Genomic DNA, 15,828 nt, shown 5'->3' on the forward strand with positions numbered 1-15,828 from the left:
AGACATGTTATTTGGTTGTAAGTCTGCCAAAGTGCAGTGCCACACCTCTTCACACAGGATTCTCCATATCGCATGTCACTGTATTTAGCTCTGTGGAATTGAAACATGTATATTTTGTAGTGGATGCCATCAAACCATATTCAGGACAATGGAAATTAAAATGTCTTGTGGTGCCTCTCATGCTCACTATTGGCCAGTCTGACATCTTGTCCCTCTTCTTTTTTTTTTAAATTACGAAGAAGAAGAAGAAGAAGAAAAAACTTCTTCAGAAAATTTGTGCTCTTTATTCCCTATCAGCTAACAACTTGCTGCTTTGTGTGACATAAAATTAAATATAGGATACATAAAACCAGTAAAGACGCAAGACAATACACATTTCTTCAATCCTTAGCTCCTAGGTTTTTTTTTTTCTCTCTAATCTTGTTACAGCTTTACATGGCGTGCTTTCCTTTTACCTTATCAAAGTTTGTCAAACGTTTTGCTACATGAAAAATTGAAATGTCGTCTAATACTGAAACAGTTGTTAATACAAATAGGACCCAAGACTGGTGTGGTTTCTCGGTCTGATTACACCTATTTTGTCACTCTCTGCTAGATAAAACAAAATAGGCCCTTCTAAAACTGCAACAGTTGTAACACACATCAAATAAACGAGACTGTTTTGGTAAAAATGGTCATTTTTTAACGACAGAATATAATTCACAAAGTACCAATATCAAATGCCTATTAGGCCTACTACGAGCAAAATGCTTTACTTTAGGAAATGGTTTCACACTTCATTCATACGTTCCAGTTACTCAAGCATGAGATCGAAAAGTAATAGTACGAAATTTTTCGTACTACTACTTTTATTTATCATCATATTGTTCTATAATTTGTGTTATGTCCCCGTTTCTTTTCCTTTCTCGTTCTAACAAAGAGTCTTGTTACCACTAATTCTGTAACTATTCCTGTCAATGTCAAAGCATATTCGCTGGTTAACTTCTCTAACTCTGCCAGAATCACTGGTTTAGTTATCCCCTGATTATTCTTCGGTTAGGCGTTGTTACGTGTTCGTACAACACATTTTCTGTGCTACTTCCGGAATAGAACTTAAAGTGGGTGCTAGCCGGGGGCTGTTCAACTGCCCCTTACTAAAACAGCGATCTGGCCAAAAATTTTTTATCAAAATTTCATTTTCTTGGATACACAGAGAAGGTAATACGTAACTGCCAGCCGCTGTGGCCGAGCGGTTCTAGGCGCTTCAGTCTGGAACCGTGTGACCGCTGCGGTCGCACGTTCGAATCCTGCCTTGGGCATGAATGTGTGTGATGTTCTTAGGTTAGTTAGGTTTAAGTAGTTCTAAGTTCTAGGCGACTGATGACCTCAGATGTTAAGTCGCATAGTGCTCAGAGCCATTTTAATATGTAATCTTTCTTACCTGTTATTCATTTATTTCCACTCTGATAGTCTGAATCTATGGATTTCACTAGTAATTATAACAACGCTCATAATTCGCAAACCCCAATCAACCACACAGACAGCGGTTGACACTCATCGGATCTCATCCGTTCGGCATTACTCCACTCAGCTCATATAGCCCCTTTTGTCTGTAGGAAAGTTTGTTTCTACAAGCGACGAGGATTCCCCTGACAGAGACAACATGTACACTATGCATGCATTCACAAATCAACTTATGATTCATTCAGAAATCAACTTAGAATGTGTTCAAAAATGTTCAAAAACCGACAGGGATGCGTTTCAAAGTCATATGAATGATCGATATACTAACATGCGCTGGATGCTAGGCGCTTTGTGAAACAAGGTTTCTTCCCCTCAAGGATAGGAATTTGCCCCCCCCCCCCCCCCTCACACACACACACACACACACACACACACACACACACACACACACACACACACACACTTCACTTAGATCTGGGCCTGCTGCACATGCATGAATCTGGCAGCTTGGGCACTCCAGTAACATTTTTCCCGGTAGCATCTAGCTGCTTGCTGCTTACACAGCCAACAGCCACATTTCAGTAGCAAGAGGCGTGAGAAGCTGCATATACGCATGATCCCGCTCGTAACTGCTAAAACGAACCTAATGTAAACAGTTGTGACGTCACACTCATCGGAGGCAATTTGTTGTTACAAAGCGTTGCATAGTCTTCCTAAAGCCTTTGACACATTTTGCTGTTGGCAGACGCTTGTATGAGCACTGTATTTTGTTGTTGTATATGGCACATTTCCTATATAGTTTAAGTTTTATTTTTGCTTTTTCCCACGTTCATGTTTTATTGCTGCAGTATTACTCTGCAGTAATATCCTTTGTTAGAGTTTCAGTTCTTACCAGTCAAAATTACAAAAAATTAACTGATAACAAAAACAATAAAAAATTCCCAGAATTCTAAAAAATTTCCAGGTGTTTCCCAGTTTTCTCCCAGATGAAAAAGTTTCCTGGTTTTTCCCGGATCTCCCAGTTGCCCAGGGTCATATACACCCTGTATGTACATCCCCTCTAATGGAGGTTTCAGAACAGATTGACTACAAAAATGCCACACCCAGAAATAATGTACTTCTTTAATGACAATAAACCTAAATGTAAATGGGCATTTCTATTACCATAGAACAAAAGCAAAAGCACCTATTGTTTAATTTTGCATTATTAAAAATAAATAAACTAAATGAATATTGGGTGATAGTGTTAACTAAATATATGTCACAATTAATTATTATTACAATGAAACAATAAACCATTTAAATAGGCAACAGCCGTAAGATCAGTTGTACAGTAATATGAATTATCTCCTTATTTTCAATAGTTCATATATTTGTTCACAGTCAGATATCAATGTCGAAATTTTTAAAATACATTGCTATCACATAGGTGTACAAACTGTGCAAAAATCATATTTTTGTATTCAGTCCTATCTGAGATAACTAACCCCAAACTTTGCAAAAAATGAAAATTTTCAAATTTCAAAAATTCATAAAAAATTATGGAAACATTTGTAAGTGTTCTTGCTGTATGTGAGGCTAGTAGTGTATGATACCTAACTATAGGAAGAAAATATACTCTCATAAATCACTCCATGGTTGTTATTTTTGAGCCTAAAAAGAGGATTTTTGAAAATTTGGATACCAAGCTTTGGAGGTAAGTTTGACCGGTTATTTTTGAATTTAGGGTATTTTGTGTAATAGACAATGTTGTAGAGGACACTTCTAAAAATGTCAATTGCAATGTTGTAACTTGACCCAGTGCAGAGATATTAAAATTTTCGTTAATGTCTACAGTCTGAAAAATCATCGCACACCTACAAATAAAAATGGCCGTCATCCAGTAAAGGTGCAAGATAAATTATTTTAAAAATCTGTTTTGAACTTCTCAAATATAGGACAATCACATATAAAAAATTAAAATATTTAAAAATGGTCAAGCAACAATCACTGGACCACTTCATATGGATTGACTCTGCAGCTACACTCAAATAAGTAAAGCGCTCATTTCGCGCGCATCTTACGAAAATCTCTGGGAACTGCTACAATAATCTCGGCGTGGCAGCCAGTATGCAACGTGTTAAAGTACTTTCAACATATCACAAAAACAAAAAACCCTCTAGAAAAATGTGTAGTGCTCAGAGTAACAGAATGTCTAATACAGAGAAAAACCACAGAATGCACTAATATGATTCCTAAAACCACGTCCAGGAATGCATGGAAGGACATTGTTCATAGTGTCTCTAGGAGTCAAAAGAAGACTTGATTCATAAAAACAATTAATAATTCTTGAAGATGAATGGAGGTTATGACAGACATAACTTTAGTGCAATTAAGAGTGTCTTCTATTGCACTACATATGAAATATAATTAAAATAATAACCAGGTGCAATTGTATAATGATAGTGGGAAACCTCTCATAAAAGAAGAAAGTAGTATGATACTATAAAGCAGAACAAGCAAAGATGTCAATTCCTGTAAGCTTCAAATACTTTAGTATAATCTCCTATACCCACCAGAGAAGTGAAGGATACCACACTCTCACTAAAAAATAAATATTTGTCTGTATGCAAGTAACTTACTGAAACACTGCTCTAGTGAAACATAAGTATGTAGAATACTGAGATTTATACCTATATTCCCAGAAAGGATGAAATATGCCAATGTAAAACCTCTTTAAAGAAAAGCGGTGGCGGGGTGAGGTGAAGGAATGCCTCCTACAGAAATATTACAGAAAAATTTCCACTTCTTATGGTACTTTCAAAATTATTCAAAAATTTGAAGTGTGTAATGACTGGACATTTTGAAGAAAAGGTAGTTTGATTTTCAAAGCAATATTGTGAATGAACATCAATCTTCACATTTGTGAAGTTCTTAAACAAGAATAATTCACCAGGGGGTATCTTCTGGGATTTCACTAAAGGTTTTTGCAAAGTGGACCAATAGCTACTATTAGAAGAAGTATGACATCTGTAAGTTGCTGCAGAAATCCATTTTCAGCAGAAGGAAGCTGAAAATAACTGTGGAAGCTGTGGATTGCAAATCTGGAGTAATTAGCACATCAGACTGGGGTGTAAATCGTGCCGCCCTACAGGTTTCTGTTCTGGAACCTTTATTATTTCTGATTTATGCAAATGACCTCCTTGCAGGTAAGAATGGTGATCAGTGTAAATTTACTATGTTTCCAGATGACACACCACTGTAACAGAAAAATCTATCAACCATATCCATCACAAACATTTTATTGAAATTCTGTAACTGGTTTACTGTTACCTCCCTTTCTGCCAAGCTAAGCAAGACAAATTTTACGCAATTTCGATCAAGTTAAAGGAATACACTGGCACAAAATAAATAACAAGTAGCTACCAACAGTTGATAGCAGCAAGTTTCTGGGTCTTCACTTAGACTGCAAACTAAACTGGAAACATTACACACTTCAAACTGTGAAGAGATCAAGCTCAGCTGCTTTTTCATTACGAGTACTCTCTTATGTTGGTGATCAAATGGTCACAAAGGCAGCTTATTTTGCTTATGTGTAGTCCATCATGTCACAAGGGATTACCTACAGGGCAAACTCTTCTCCTGCTCAAGAATCTTCATTGCTTAGAAAAAGAGTGATTGGAAAAATTTGTACAGTAAGTTAAAGAAGCCCCCAACGCGAACCGTTTAGCCAACTGAGAATACTTACCACTGTATTTCCAATACATTTTTCCTCGTATAACCTTCACATACAGTCCACATGCATGACACCAAACATAAGAATGACATATGCTATTAATCAAAAAATCTGGTCCTGGTACAGAGCAGTTCTAAGTATGCTGGTGGGGGGGGGGGGGGGGGGGGGGGGGGGGGGGAGGAAACAGAGAGAGAGAGAGAGAGAGAGATAGATAGAGAAGAACAACACACACACACACACACACACACACACACACACACACACACACACACACACACACTCTTTGTCCCACTGAACTTACAAACATATGGAATATTCAATCCCTTTTCAAAAATAAGCTCTGCTAATTTTTCTCTCATTCATTCTACTCTGTTAAGGAATTTGTGAATGAGAGCTCATCGCAGAAAAGATATAGTAAACTATTTCATTACTGTCAAATGTTAATACAAGTATTTTATGGGGATCATATTACTTGTTTAATTCAGTTTCTGCATAATGGAAATTTTATTTTTGTTGTGTATGTACAGCTGAACTGTACAATGATAACATCAGTATCAGCCAACTTTTGAACATACCACCACTGAACTGTGAAGAAAACAGTAATTTGTTGTTTTATTCATAATACTGTAGTATTTGTTTGTAAATTTGTTGAATAGTATATTGTAATTGATTAGTCATGTAAATAGATGTAATCATTATCCTGATAAGTTTGACATCCAAGTCATGCTCATTGCTGTATGTATCAATGGTATATACATAAGTAAATAAATACTGCTGAATATCTGACTAACTTCTCCCTTTTGGTCCCCTTGTAAATGATTGCCCATCATTTCTTACTGGGTGAATGCCTTGGTAGTTATTTGAATGTCAAGTGGAAGAATAAGTCCAAATCATACTTCACTTTAATATACATGGTTAATGGAGAAGTTGATACAGCATTCAAGAGCAATTTTTAGAGAGATATGAATAAGTGATCGGTAATTGCCCAAACTTCTGCTACAGACAGTACACATTATTAAAACAACTGTATTTTCATATGGGGATAGTACGTGTGTCACTGGAAATAATACTTCTGTACTTGCGAGACTACTGGAGAAAGTCATTAACAAAAAATGCTTACCACGTGGCCGCCTTGTGCTCCTCTTATTTGGACCATTGACAATTGTATTTGATGACAGTATAAGCTCACGTTGAGATCGCCTCCACTGTTCCTTGGTGATAACTGTATCCTCATCACGGAAGGTATAGAAATTTCGGTCACCAACTTGCAATGTGCAAGGTTCAAACACATTCAGCAATTTCAGTCTGAAAAAAGGATGTCACATATCAGTTGATTTATTTGGACAAGATGAACAACACTGTACATGAAAAATGCTAATGAAAAGTAGCATACATTTTTCCCCCCTCTGATGGTTATGAATAGATAATTTTAAAACTGCTTGTTTCTATTTTACGTAAGTTAATCCTTATTTGATAATTTTACAACATGATTTACTCTTTACCCATATTTCAAAATTTCAATGTTCATTTGTTTTCTCTATTTAACCTTGTATATCTGACTTTTGCCACTTAAATTTAACGTCTATGAAATACCTACTTAACAGGCACAAGCAGATCAAACATCAATATGTCAGCAGCTGGTAAGTTCTTGGTTTTCAGTTCTCTTTACAGGGTGTATATGTGGACAAGGAAAAAAAAAATTCCCAGATTTCCCGGTTAAAAATACACTTTCTCCCAGGCGAAAATACACTTTTTCTGAGTTAAGTGACAGTACACTTTTCCTCGGCACTGTAAAACTCATCAATCCTTTGAATGTTTATGGTTTTATATACCGACGTAGAATTTCCCGGCACTTTAGAAAACGAAACTTGGGGGTGGAGGAACATGTTTTGAAAGACCTTTGATGCGCAGCAACACGTATGCTGCATTTTTCATATTGCAAAGATATAAATATGAATTCCAACAAACACTGCATGTCACTTTCCAAAGCATTGAAATCGAGATTGCGATGCACTTTTGTAAGCCTGTCATAGCTCATGTCGTGTGATCTCACCAACTGATGACAGCATAAGACATGTGATGCAGTCAGACAATAACAAGATCACCCTTAAGTAGCACGAACACACAAATAAGAAAAGTTAATGGTTTACATTAATATACACAGCATTCACATAAGAAGATTAATAAACTGGAAGAGAAGCTAAGCTTCCAAATATAATGTTGATCTTTTATGCACATGTTACACTTTAAGATACATCAAACAAATGTGCCAGTAAATTTTTAATAACGATGTAAATGTCTGATCTTCTGGGCTCGAAATTCTTCTAAATGGTCGTCCTCAAAGAGTGGATTTTTAAATGAGAGTCAAACGCTTTGAGATTTAAGAAATTCATCATACATTCTCGCACATAGTTCATCTTGCGTAAACGGAAATTTACTTTGAACGTAACACTTTTCAAACCACCAATTGCAACATTTTCCCACAACCTGTTAGAAATAGGTTCATTTCAGCAGTTGTCAGAGAGAGCCAGATAACATGTGTAAAACATTAAAAGATCTTACATTATGACAGAAAAGAAACAAGACATCAGAGGATACTTCAAGAGAATCAGAATTTCGTGAACCATACTAAAATGCAAAATTCAGCTTTAAGTGCACATTCGTATGTCCAGATTCGGATGCAAATTTTCTTGGAGTACCAGTACCGTATTATCTCACGTTTGGTTCTTTATTATCACATAATGTGAAATTAAACACTTTCAAATAAATTGACTGCCTCAACGGAAAAGATTTAATAAAAGCCAAATCTCTTTAGCAAACCGACAAAAATAACTTCATTGTTCTGCAACACGATTAATGCTTTCTGGTCAGAAAGGTGGACATAAAATCTGGAACTAATAACATATTTTAGCCTTCCGTGATTATGCAAACATATTTTAATTCATTTGCTAGCTCCCGGCCACAAAAATACATTTTGTTTTCATTTAACACGAGAGCAAGAAACATGGAGGAAACAACAAAACCACTGAACGTAAACACTGGTCACGTGGAGACAACTCACAACTCAGACTGCTCTGTGCATCAGCCCCGGATCTACGATATTTCCGAACCGGGACAATACTAGATAGTTGCACCCAGCCACACTTCTGTAACCAGAAGCAACTGCGCATGCCCAAGAGAATGCACACAACTACTCAAACGAATCTAATTTAAACAGTTGTCATGTCACGCTCATTGGAGGCAATTTGTTGTTACGAAGCATTGCATAGTCTTTCTAAAGCCTTTGACACACTTTGCTGCTGGCAGACGCTCGTCTGAGCACTGTGTTTTGTTGTATATAACGCATTTCCTTTGCAACTTAAGTTTCATTTCCGTTTTCTTTTTTCCTCTCGTTCATGTTTTGTTGCTGCAGAATTATCCTGCAGTAGCAGGATACAGTAATATCCTCTGCTAGAGTATCGGTTCTTACCAGCCAAAAATCACAAAAATTTAACTGAAAACTACAACAATGAAAAATTCCCAGAATTCTAAACAATCCCTGGGTTTTTCCCGGTTTTCTCTTGGATAAAAAAAATTCCCGGGTTTTTCGCAGATCTCCCGGGTCGTATACACCCTGCTTTACGAATATTGTTTTGAATAAAATCTGAAACATTTGGTACAAATGTAGGCAAAGTGTTAAACTCAGAGAACAGCTTTAAAAAAGTTGGCAAGTGTATGGTTCATTTGAACACTATAGTTTTTTATTAGGCATGTTCCTATTTGAGAATCTATGTCCTTCTCTCCCTCCCACACTCAAACTTATTTACCCAGCCCAGTAACAGATTTAATGTGAACTCTAAATCATGGCACAACTTGGTATTTTTCATACACTTAGTATCACTGCAAGAGGTTAAAAAATCTGTAAGTATCAGAAAAATCCTTGAACTGAGGACTGAATCCCAAACCTCTGGATTAGTAGGCTGAAGTCAACAAAACCAAGAACATGTCTCAATTGCAACATCACACATCCCAGATGCAGCATGTCATTTGTGGATCAGATCACTATCAATATTTGTTTACAAACTAGAAAGGATCAATGCACCTTTTTGTGTTATCTGTAATTGGGAAACAGCAAGAACAAAGTGACAAAAATAAGGTTTCCAAATGAATTAATTAAAAAATGTTCCTTAGGTGATAAAACAAAAAGTAATTACTGATCTGGAAATGTCTGGACATATGAAAAAGCTAAATTTGAATTTTTGGTGTTCAGGGTACATCTAAACACATACACCACAAACCAACGTAAAGCGCACAGTGAGGGATACTGTGTGTCTACTGTTGAAACTTTCACCCTGTGAAATCTGCAAGAAAATTGCTAGCTATATTTTGATTGAAATAACTTTGCAGTTGAATTTTCCCCAGGTTGAGAGGTAGGGGCAGCCACCAGTCAACTGAAAGACTTTCTGAGCACCATGAATTGGCTGTTTTTATTATGTACACACAGTTTGCACAGTAAAACACTGCTGTTGCTTGTGGAGTTACTAAAAATAGTGAGCCATATAGGAAACAAACAGCTATTTTCTCTAGTGCCCAACAGTTATGAAACGTAAGGCTCATCACCAGATTCACAAAAAGCAGTTTTTATATATATATATATATATATATATATATATACACACACACACACACACACAAATCTGAGAATAGAATTCTGTAATGACTCAGATTTGTAAGTTTTGTCAAAACTAATACACAAAACAACAGACCGAAAAATTGATGAGATACTGGGAAAGACCAGTATGGTTTCAGAAGAAGTGCAAAACAGTGAAACTCATTTTCAACTACACAAAAATCTAATAGCTTTTAATTACAAGTTAACTTAAATAACAGAACAGAAAGGGTACAAACCTTTTCAAGTCTTCTCCCTGCACTAAAAATTTAGGCTGCTCCTTGTCATTGCCTGCTCCTTCACGGGAATATGCACGACACTGCCAGTGCACGCCAACACTTTCAGTTTTAACTTCTTCAACCACTACTTTGATAAATTTGTTAGGTTTCGAACGCATTGCCTTCATTTCTTTTGTACAGTGGACCCAATCAGCTTCTTCTAAACAATGTAGAGGTCCCCACAGAGTTTGGCCTGGGTAAAAGTCTTCACGGTGACCAGGAAACTCACATTCCTGAAAAATCAAATGATCAAGATAGAACTTTAAACTGGAATACAACAACCTACTACATAACACTGGATAATTATATGTTGCGAGATAAGCATTTTGTTCATTCCTTTGAACTGTAGCGAGGAGCAGTCTGTGGATGTTCTCAAATGACGTGGACCTCACAGATAAGGACAACTGAATTAAAAATTAATGTTCTATTAAAAATAGACAATGCTTTTTATAGGTATGTAAATATTTGCATACTGAAGCATAATTCCCAGGCAACTACACTAAGCAGTGTCAAATGAACAAATTTACAATGATTTCTTATACACTAAAATGTATACATAAACTGGTTCCAAGAACTTCATCAACAGACTAGGTGAAACCAACTAGGCCCAAAAGGCCCACATTAAACTGTTCTTTCTAGTTTCTGAACATTTTTACAGTTGCCCAAAAATAATTTAAAATATAGGTTTCTGAAAAATGGACACTTTAATGCACAAAAGTAAGTAGCTTTGAGTCTTTATGTAGGTTGTTCTTATTCCTAGTACTGATTTTATGAACTCAGCTGTTAGTTGAAAAAAATATCTATGATTTACAACTAATTTCATTATGGAGTAAATATAATGAGGAAGAGTACTTGGATATCAAATTCTTTCTTCAATTCACAACATATATAACTAATGTGTCTATCGACCTGCCAGCGCTTTTGTTCGGTAAGTCACCTCATCTTTGTTTTTATATATAATTTTTCCCACGTGGAATGTTTCCTTCCATTATATTAATAACTTATAAACAATGAAAACTATTGGTTAGAGGAGATGTCCAAAAATACGAGAGCACATAATATACAACAGAATTAAGCAAACCACATCAGCTTTTTTTAAGTTTTAATATCAGCCATGTTTAAAAATATCAGAAGTTTACCTATTTCAGCAGCTTTATTCTGGTACTTTTTATCCAAACTAAATTAATAAATTTGTAAACGAAGAAATTTAATACTAATGAGTTTTACATCCTCACCTTTCACCATTTTCTCCTTACAAGTATCAGAGCCATCATCTGTGATGTTTCTTATGATTTTTTGTTTCATTTTTGTTGTATACAGGTGAAGGTAGAGATGGAAAAGCAGCAAGCACATGGGATAGAACTATAGCACTGGTAAACTCATTGTGGCTGCAGGAAGAGGAGTTGTGTGTAGTGTACAATGATGGAGAAGAGGTTTTTTACAATACGCAGATGGCTCTGCCTGTAACAGGGCATAATAAGACTGCAAAGGAACTGCAACAGGATGTGCTAGGGAGAGAGGCGGGGGGAGGGGGTATCAACAGGTCTTGCACCTAGCTCTTCTTCCACAATGGCACGATCTACATGGGCTACATGGGTCATGCTTGCAGTCCGACTACTACCTATAGCATTGTCATCAATTGGGATGTGTCATTCAAACTTTTTCTTGGCGTCTTGATAAGGAGGTCAACTGGTTCATATTCCTAGATTTTCTTCTCCCTCTTTACAACTGAACATGGTGGCGAACAATGGGGATGGTATTCTGTGTAGGATACACATGTGAAGGGTTATTTGCAAGGGCTGCCCTCATGCACTGTCCTGCCACATGTCTGACAAGCACTGTCATTAGTGCAGTGGGACTACATGTATCCAAACCTCTGGCAACAAAAACATCTCATAGGAGGAGGGAAAGAGGGCTTTGACAACACACCTACAAACCCGTAACCTTAACTATCCCATGTAAAAATTTCCACTGTCCACCCTATTATCCTCGAGTCCTCTCTGGACGTGATGATCAGCATGATCTCCACACCACTCTAAGTTAGCACGCAGTTCTTGATTTGTTTGTAACTTGAGATCCAAATGGAAGGTGCTACTTAAATGCTGTTGAATCTGTTATGAGGGGAGATAGTAACTAGTACATCCATGAGTTGTCACATGCTTGAAGTGCTTCAATTGGTTGGTGTTCAATGTTCTGATCAGCAAAGATCCATTTCATATCATCTACAATGTAGCAACTTCTGACACAATAACCAATATTTTCAATGAAAAGCAGTGACTATGTTGTTGCAAAAGATTCTTTATCAGTTCTGGAGTGTACCAAGAACGGAGCAAACTGTCCATTTCCATCCTCCTTGCCCGACTCTCATCTCATGACATCGCAAAAGAGGAAAACACCACCGTGGGATTGTATGCCTCTGCATTAAAATCTTGCTTTCTATCCATTTTGACATCCGTGTTGCACAACCACTGGTGTGTGAGAGTTGGTCCCATTTCACTGCGAATGTTCGCCCTGATGCCATTCTGATCAGAGGCTCTCCCCAGGAGCTACCTAGTATAGCAGCCTTTACCTGGAATCCTGGTGCCCCAAACTAGACAGACGCCTACTCCTTGGCACATGTGGGGAGGTTACATCTCGGGCATCAGCAATGTGATCCCTGCATTGTCAGGAGTGAGTTACAACCAGAAGGATACCTGACAACCCCCTCTCTCTGACAACAGGTTGGTTAGCGCTCTGGATTCCAATGCAAACATAAACTTACTCTAATAGTAAGTGTAGAACACCACAATGGATGGTGGATAGATTATGCTCCTCCTAAGGTGTCCTTCCCCAAATGGCCCACACTTCTGTGATATTTAAGCTAAAAACGTAGAGGCAAATACTGTAAAATGAGCTAAAATGTGTAAGAGTCTTAATAATGGCAGAGTTCTCAGCATAAAACCTTAGCTAAATATACAACTCCTTTAGTCACATCTTACAACAGGCAAAGATTTCTATTCTAGCTCACGGCACTGCAGGTGGGAATCTAAATGGCGGATGGCAACAAATCGTAAACTGTTGTGAAGCAAGATTTCTGAAAGTACTTCATTTGGGGTGACAGGAAACTTCCCCCCCCCCCCTCCCCCCATGAACCATGGACCTTGCCATTGGCGGGGAGGCTTGCGTACCTCAATGACACAGATAGCCGTACCGTAGGTGCAACCACAACGGAGGGTTATCTGTTGAGAGGCCAGACAAACGTGTGGTACCTGAAGAAGGGTAGCAGCCTTTTCAGTAGTTGCAGGGGCAACAGTCTGGATGATTGACTGATCTGGCCTTTTAACACTAACCAAAATGGCCTTGCTGTGCTGGTACTACGAACGGTTGAAAGCAAGGGGAAACTACAGCCATCATTTTTCCTGAGGGTATGCAGCTTTACTGTATATGTAAATGATGGTGTCCTCTTGGGTAAAATATTCTGGAGGTAAAATAGTCCCCCATTCGGATCTCCGGGTGGGGACTACTCAGGAGGACGTTGTTATCAGGAGAAAGAAAACTGGCATTCTACAGACTGGAGCGTGGAATGTCAGATCCCTTAATCGGGTAGGTAGATTAGAAAATTTAAAAAGGGAAATGGATAGGTTAAAGTTAGATATAGTGGGAATTAGTGAAGTTCGGTGGCAGGAGGAACAAGACTTTTGGTCAGGTGAATACAGGGTTATAAATACAAAATCAAATAGGAGTAATGCAGGAGCAGGTTTAATAATGAATAAAAAAATAGGAGTGCGGGTAAGCTACTACAAACAGCATAGTGAATGCATTATTGTGGCCAAGATAGACACGAAGTTACTCTCTTGCTACTAAGCGTTTACTACAAACACACACATCAATTTGAAAGTAGGTTTATTAATTTATATTCTCTCATAAATGAAACTTTCAACTTCACTGATTCTCATATAACTTTCTACAAACTTCAGTGCGTATTTCATTAATATACAATACTTACACAATCTCGCTTTTCATTGAAGTCTTCTAAACCACATGCATCAATGTCATTCACAACACATCGAGACCCATCAGCACAGCGTAGCTGAAGTTTAGATTGCACAGTTTTTATTCCTCCTACCCAGGAATCAAGACAGGCAGCAATATCGGCTGCAAACTCCTACAACACAATAAATATCACTTAATAAACGATGTAATCATCTTATAAGGACAAAAAAGTCAGGGGCAGAAGCTGTCTGTCTGTCTGCCTGTCTGGCTGCCCTTCCTGTTGCCAAAGTTGTCAGTTAACCTAATGGGGAAAGTCTTGTGTGGTATCTGACTGAGTCTTGCATGTGTGGTATCTGACAGAGTCTTGCAGACTTTTTGTGCATGGTTTTTTATTTTGACTGCATCTGACATTTTCTGAACTGGAAATTGAATGCCACCAAGTTGCACAAAAAGCCTAAAAATCATCACTCATGCTGGCCACTGTACCAAAATATTGGCTGTTAATAAGGATTCAAACCAGGTCTGGCTACCTCTCTTTCTCTTACATCATTAAACTGCAGATTAAGCTATGCAGGTTGTCACAAGAGGAGTATTCAAAATGCAGGGATACAACAGGAATGGTAATTTGAAGCAAAATAGTCTAGTAAAGATGGGTTCTAAAACACATACCTTACGAGCTCTGAGCAGTTGTTCAGTAAGAGGGACGTGTTTCATAGCAGCAAAGAGGAACAAACGGTCATAGCTCTTAAGGTATGCCCTTAAGATCCATGTTTACTAAAATTTCTTGCTTCAAATCATTGTTCCAGTCGTATCCCTAAGTACTGACCATTCCTACTGGAACACCCTCTATAAGACAGTCAAGTGAAGTAGGATACACAGGTGGAAAACCATGATGAAAAGTATATCAAAATCTCCAGGCGCAACCAACATTAATAATGTATCTGCTGTATTGGAGGTGTGTGTTGTGCCATTTTGCAGTGCAAAATAAGTAAATGAAAATTCTACTGTAATAATATCAATGTCCTTTAAAATTTAACCACAGAGTTACAATAATGGAAATTCCTGGGCAGAAAAATAAAACAAGAGAAAGGCAACCACTTACCTACAGGTGACTGGTGCACAGGACACAGAAACACATATTAGAAAACAGTTAACACTAGCTTTCAATCTCTTGCTCTTTTGGTTGCCTTTCCCTTATTTTACATAATCAGAGTGTTTTTATTGTGTACATCCAGGTTTTATTTCCCAAACCATTAATTATTACTGCAAATATTTCTTCATGTATCTGCATTAATCGCAAGTACAGAAGCCATCTTTGGAGTAAAGTGCTTACAACTTTCATTCTAATTAAATATTTCAGTGTCATTACCCAAACCAAAACAAAGTTCAAGATGTGGACAAAAGAAGAAAGCTTATCAAAAGCAGCAGTAACTCAGGAAAAAATGACAATAAATTTGAGCCTGTTGTTATAGTAGTGCTTCACCAAATCATCTCGTGCAACTCCTTAATGCTGCAATCAACTTTTCTCATTTGTATACACCACAAAATTGCATATCTGAGAGTGGGAGATCATACTGTGAGACATACGGGCACTGCTCATAACTATGGTGTTCAAATGTGTTGGGAAATTATCATCATCATATTCACTGTGATGAAGGACAACTGGAAAAGGAAAAAAATTATGAATTAAAATCCTGTTGACAATAAGGTTGTTAGATACAGAACATATTTTCAGAATAGGGAAGGGAACTGAACTTCTCCTTGCCAAGGGA

General features: G+C 37.5%; 1 protein-coding gene across 5 annotated transcripts in view; it reads right to left on the bottom strand.

Moving 5' to 3' along the window:
- The window catches only part of LOC124774945 ((E3-independent) E2 ubiquitin-conjugating enzyme UBE2O), a 230,923-nt gene that overhangs the window by 172,111 nt on the left and 42,984 nt on the right, over positions 1 to 15,828 (bottom strand). For all 5 annotated transcript variants that reach the window (XM_047249649.1, XM_047249654.1, XM_047249652.1 and 2 more), the window contains exons 3-5: positions 14,070 to 14,228; positions 10,046 to 10,317; positions 6,279 to 6,463 (exon numbers count right to left, since the gene is read on the bottom strand). In XM_047249649.1, the coding sequence (XP_047105605.1) occupies positions 6,279 to 6,463; positions 10,046 to 10,317; positions 14,070 to 14,228 (616 nt within the window). The remainder of the gene's footprint in view (positions 1 to 6,278; positions 6,464 to 10,045; positions 10,318 to 14,069; positions 14,229 to 15,828) is intronic.

This window comes from Schistocerca piceifrons, chromosome 2 (assembly GCF_021461385.2).
Source record: "Schistocerca piceifrons isolate TAMUIC-IGC-003096 chromosome 2, iqSchPice1.1, whole genome shotgun sequence".
NCBI lineage: Eukaryota > Metazoa > Arthropoda > Insecta > Orthoptera > Acrididae > Schistocerca > Schistocerca piceifrons.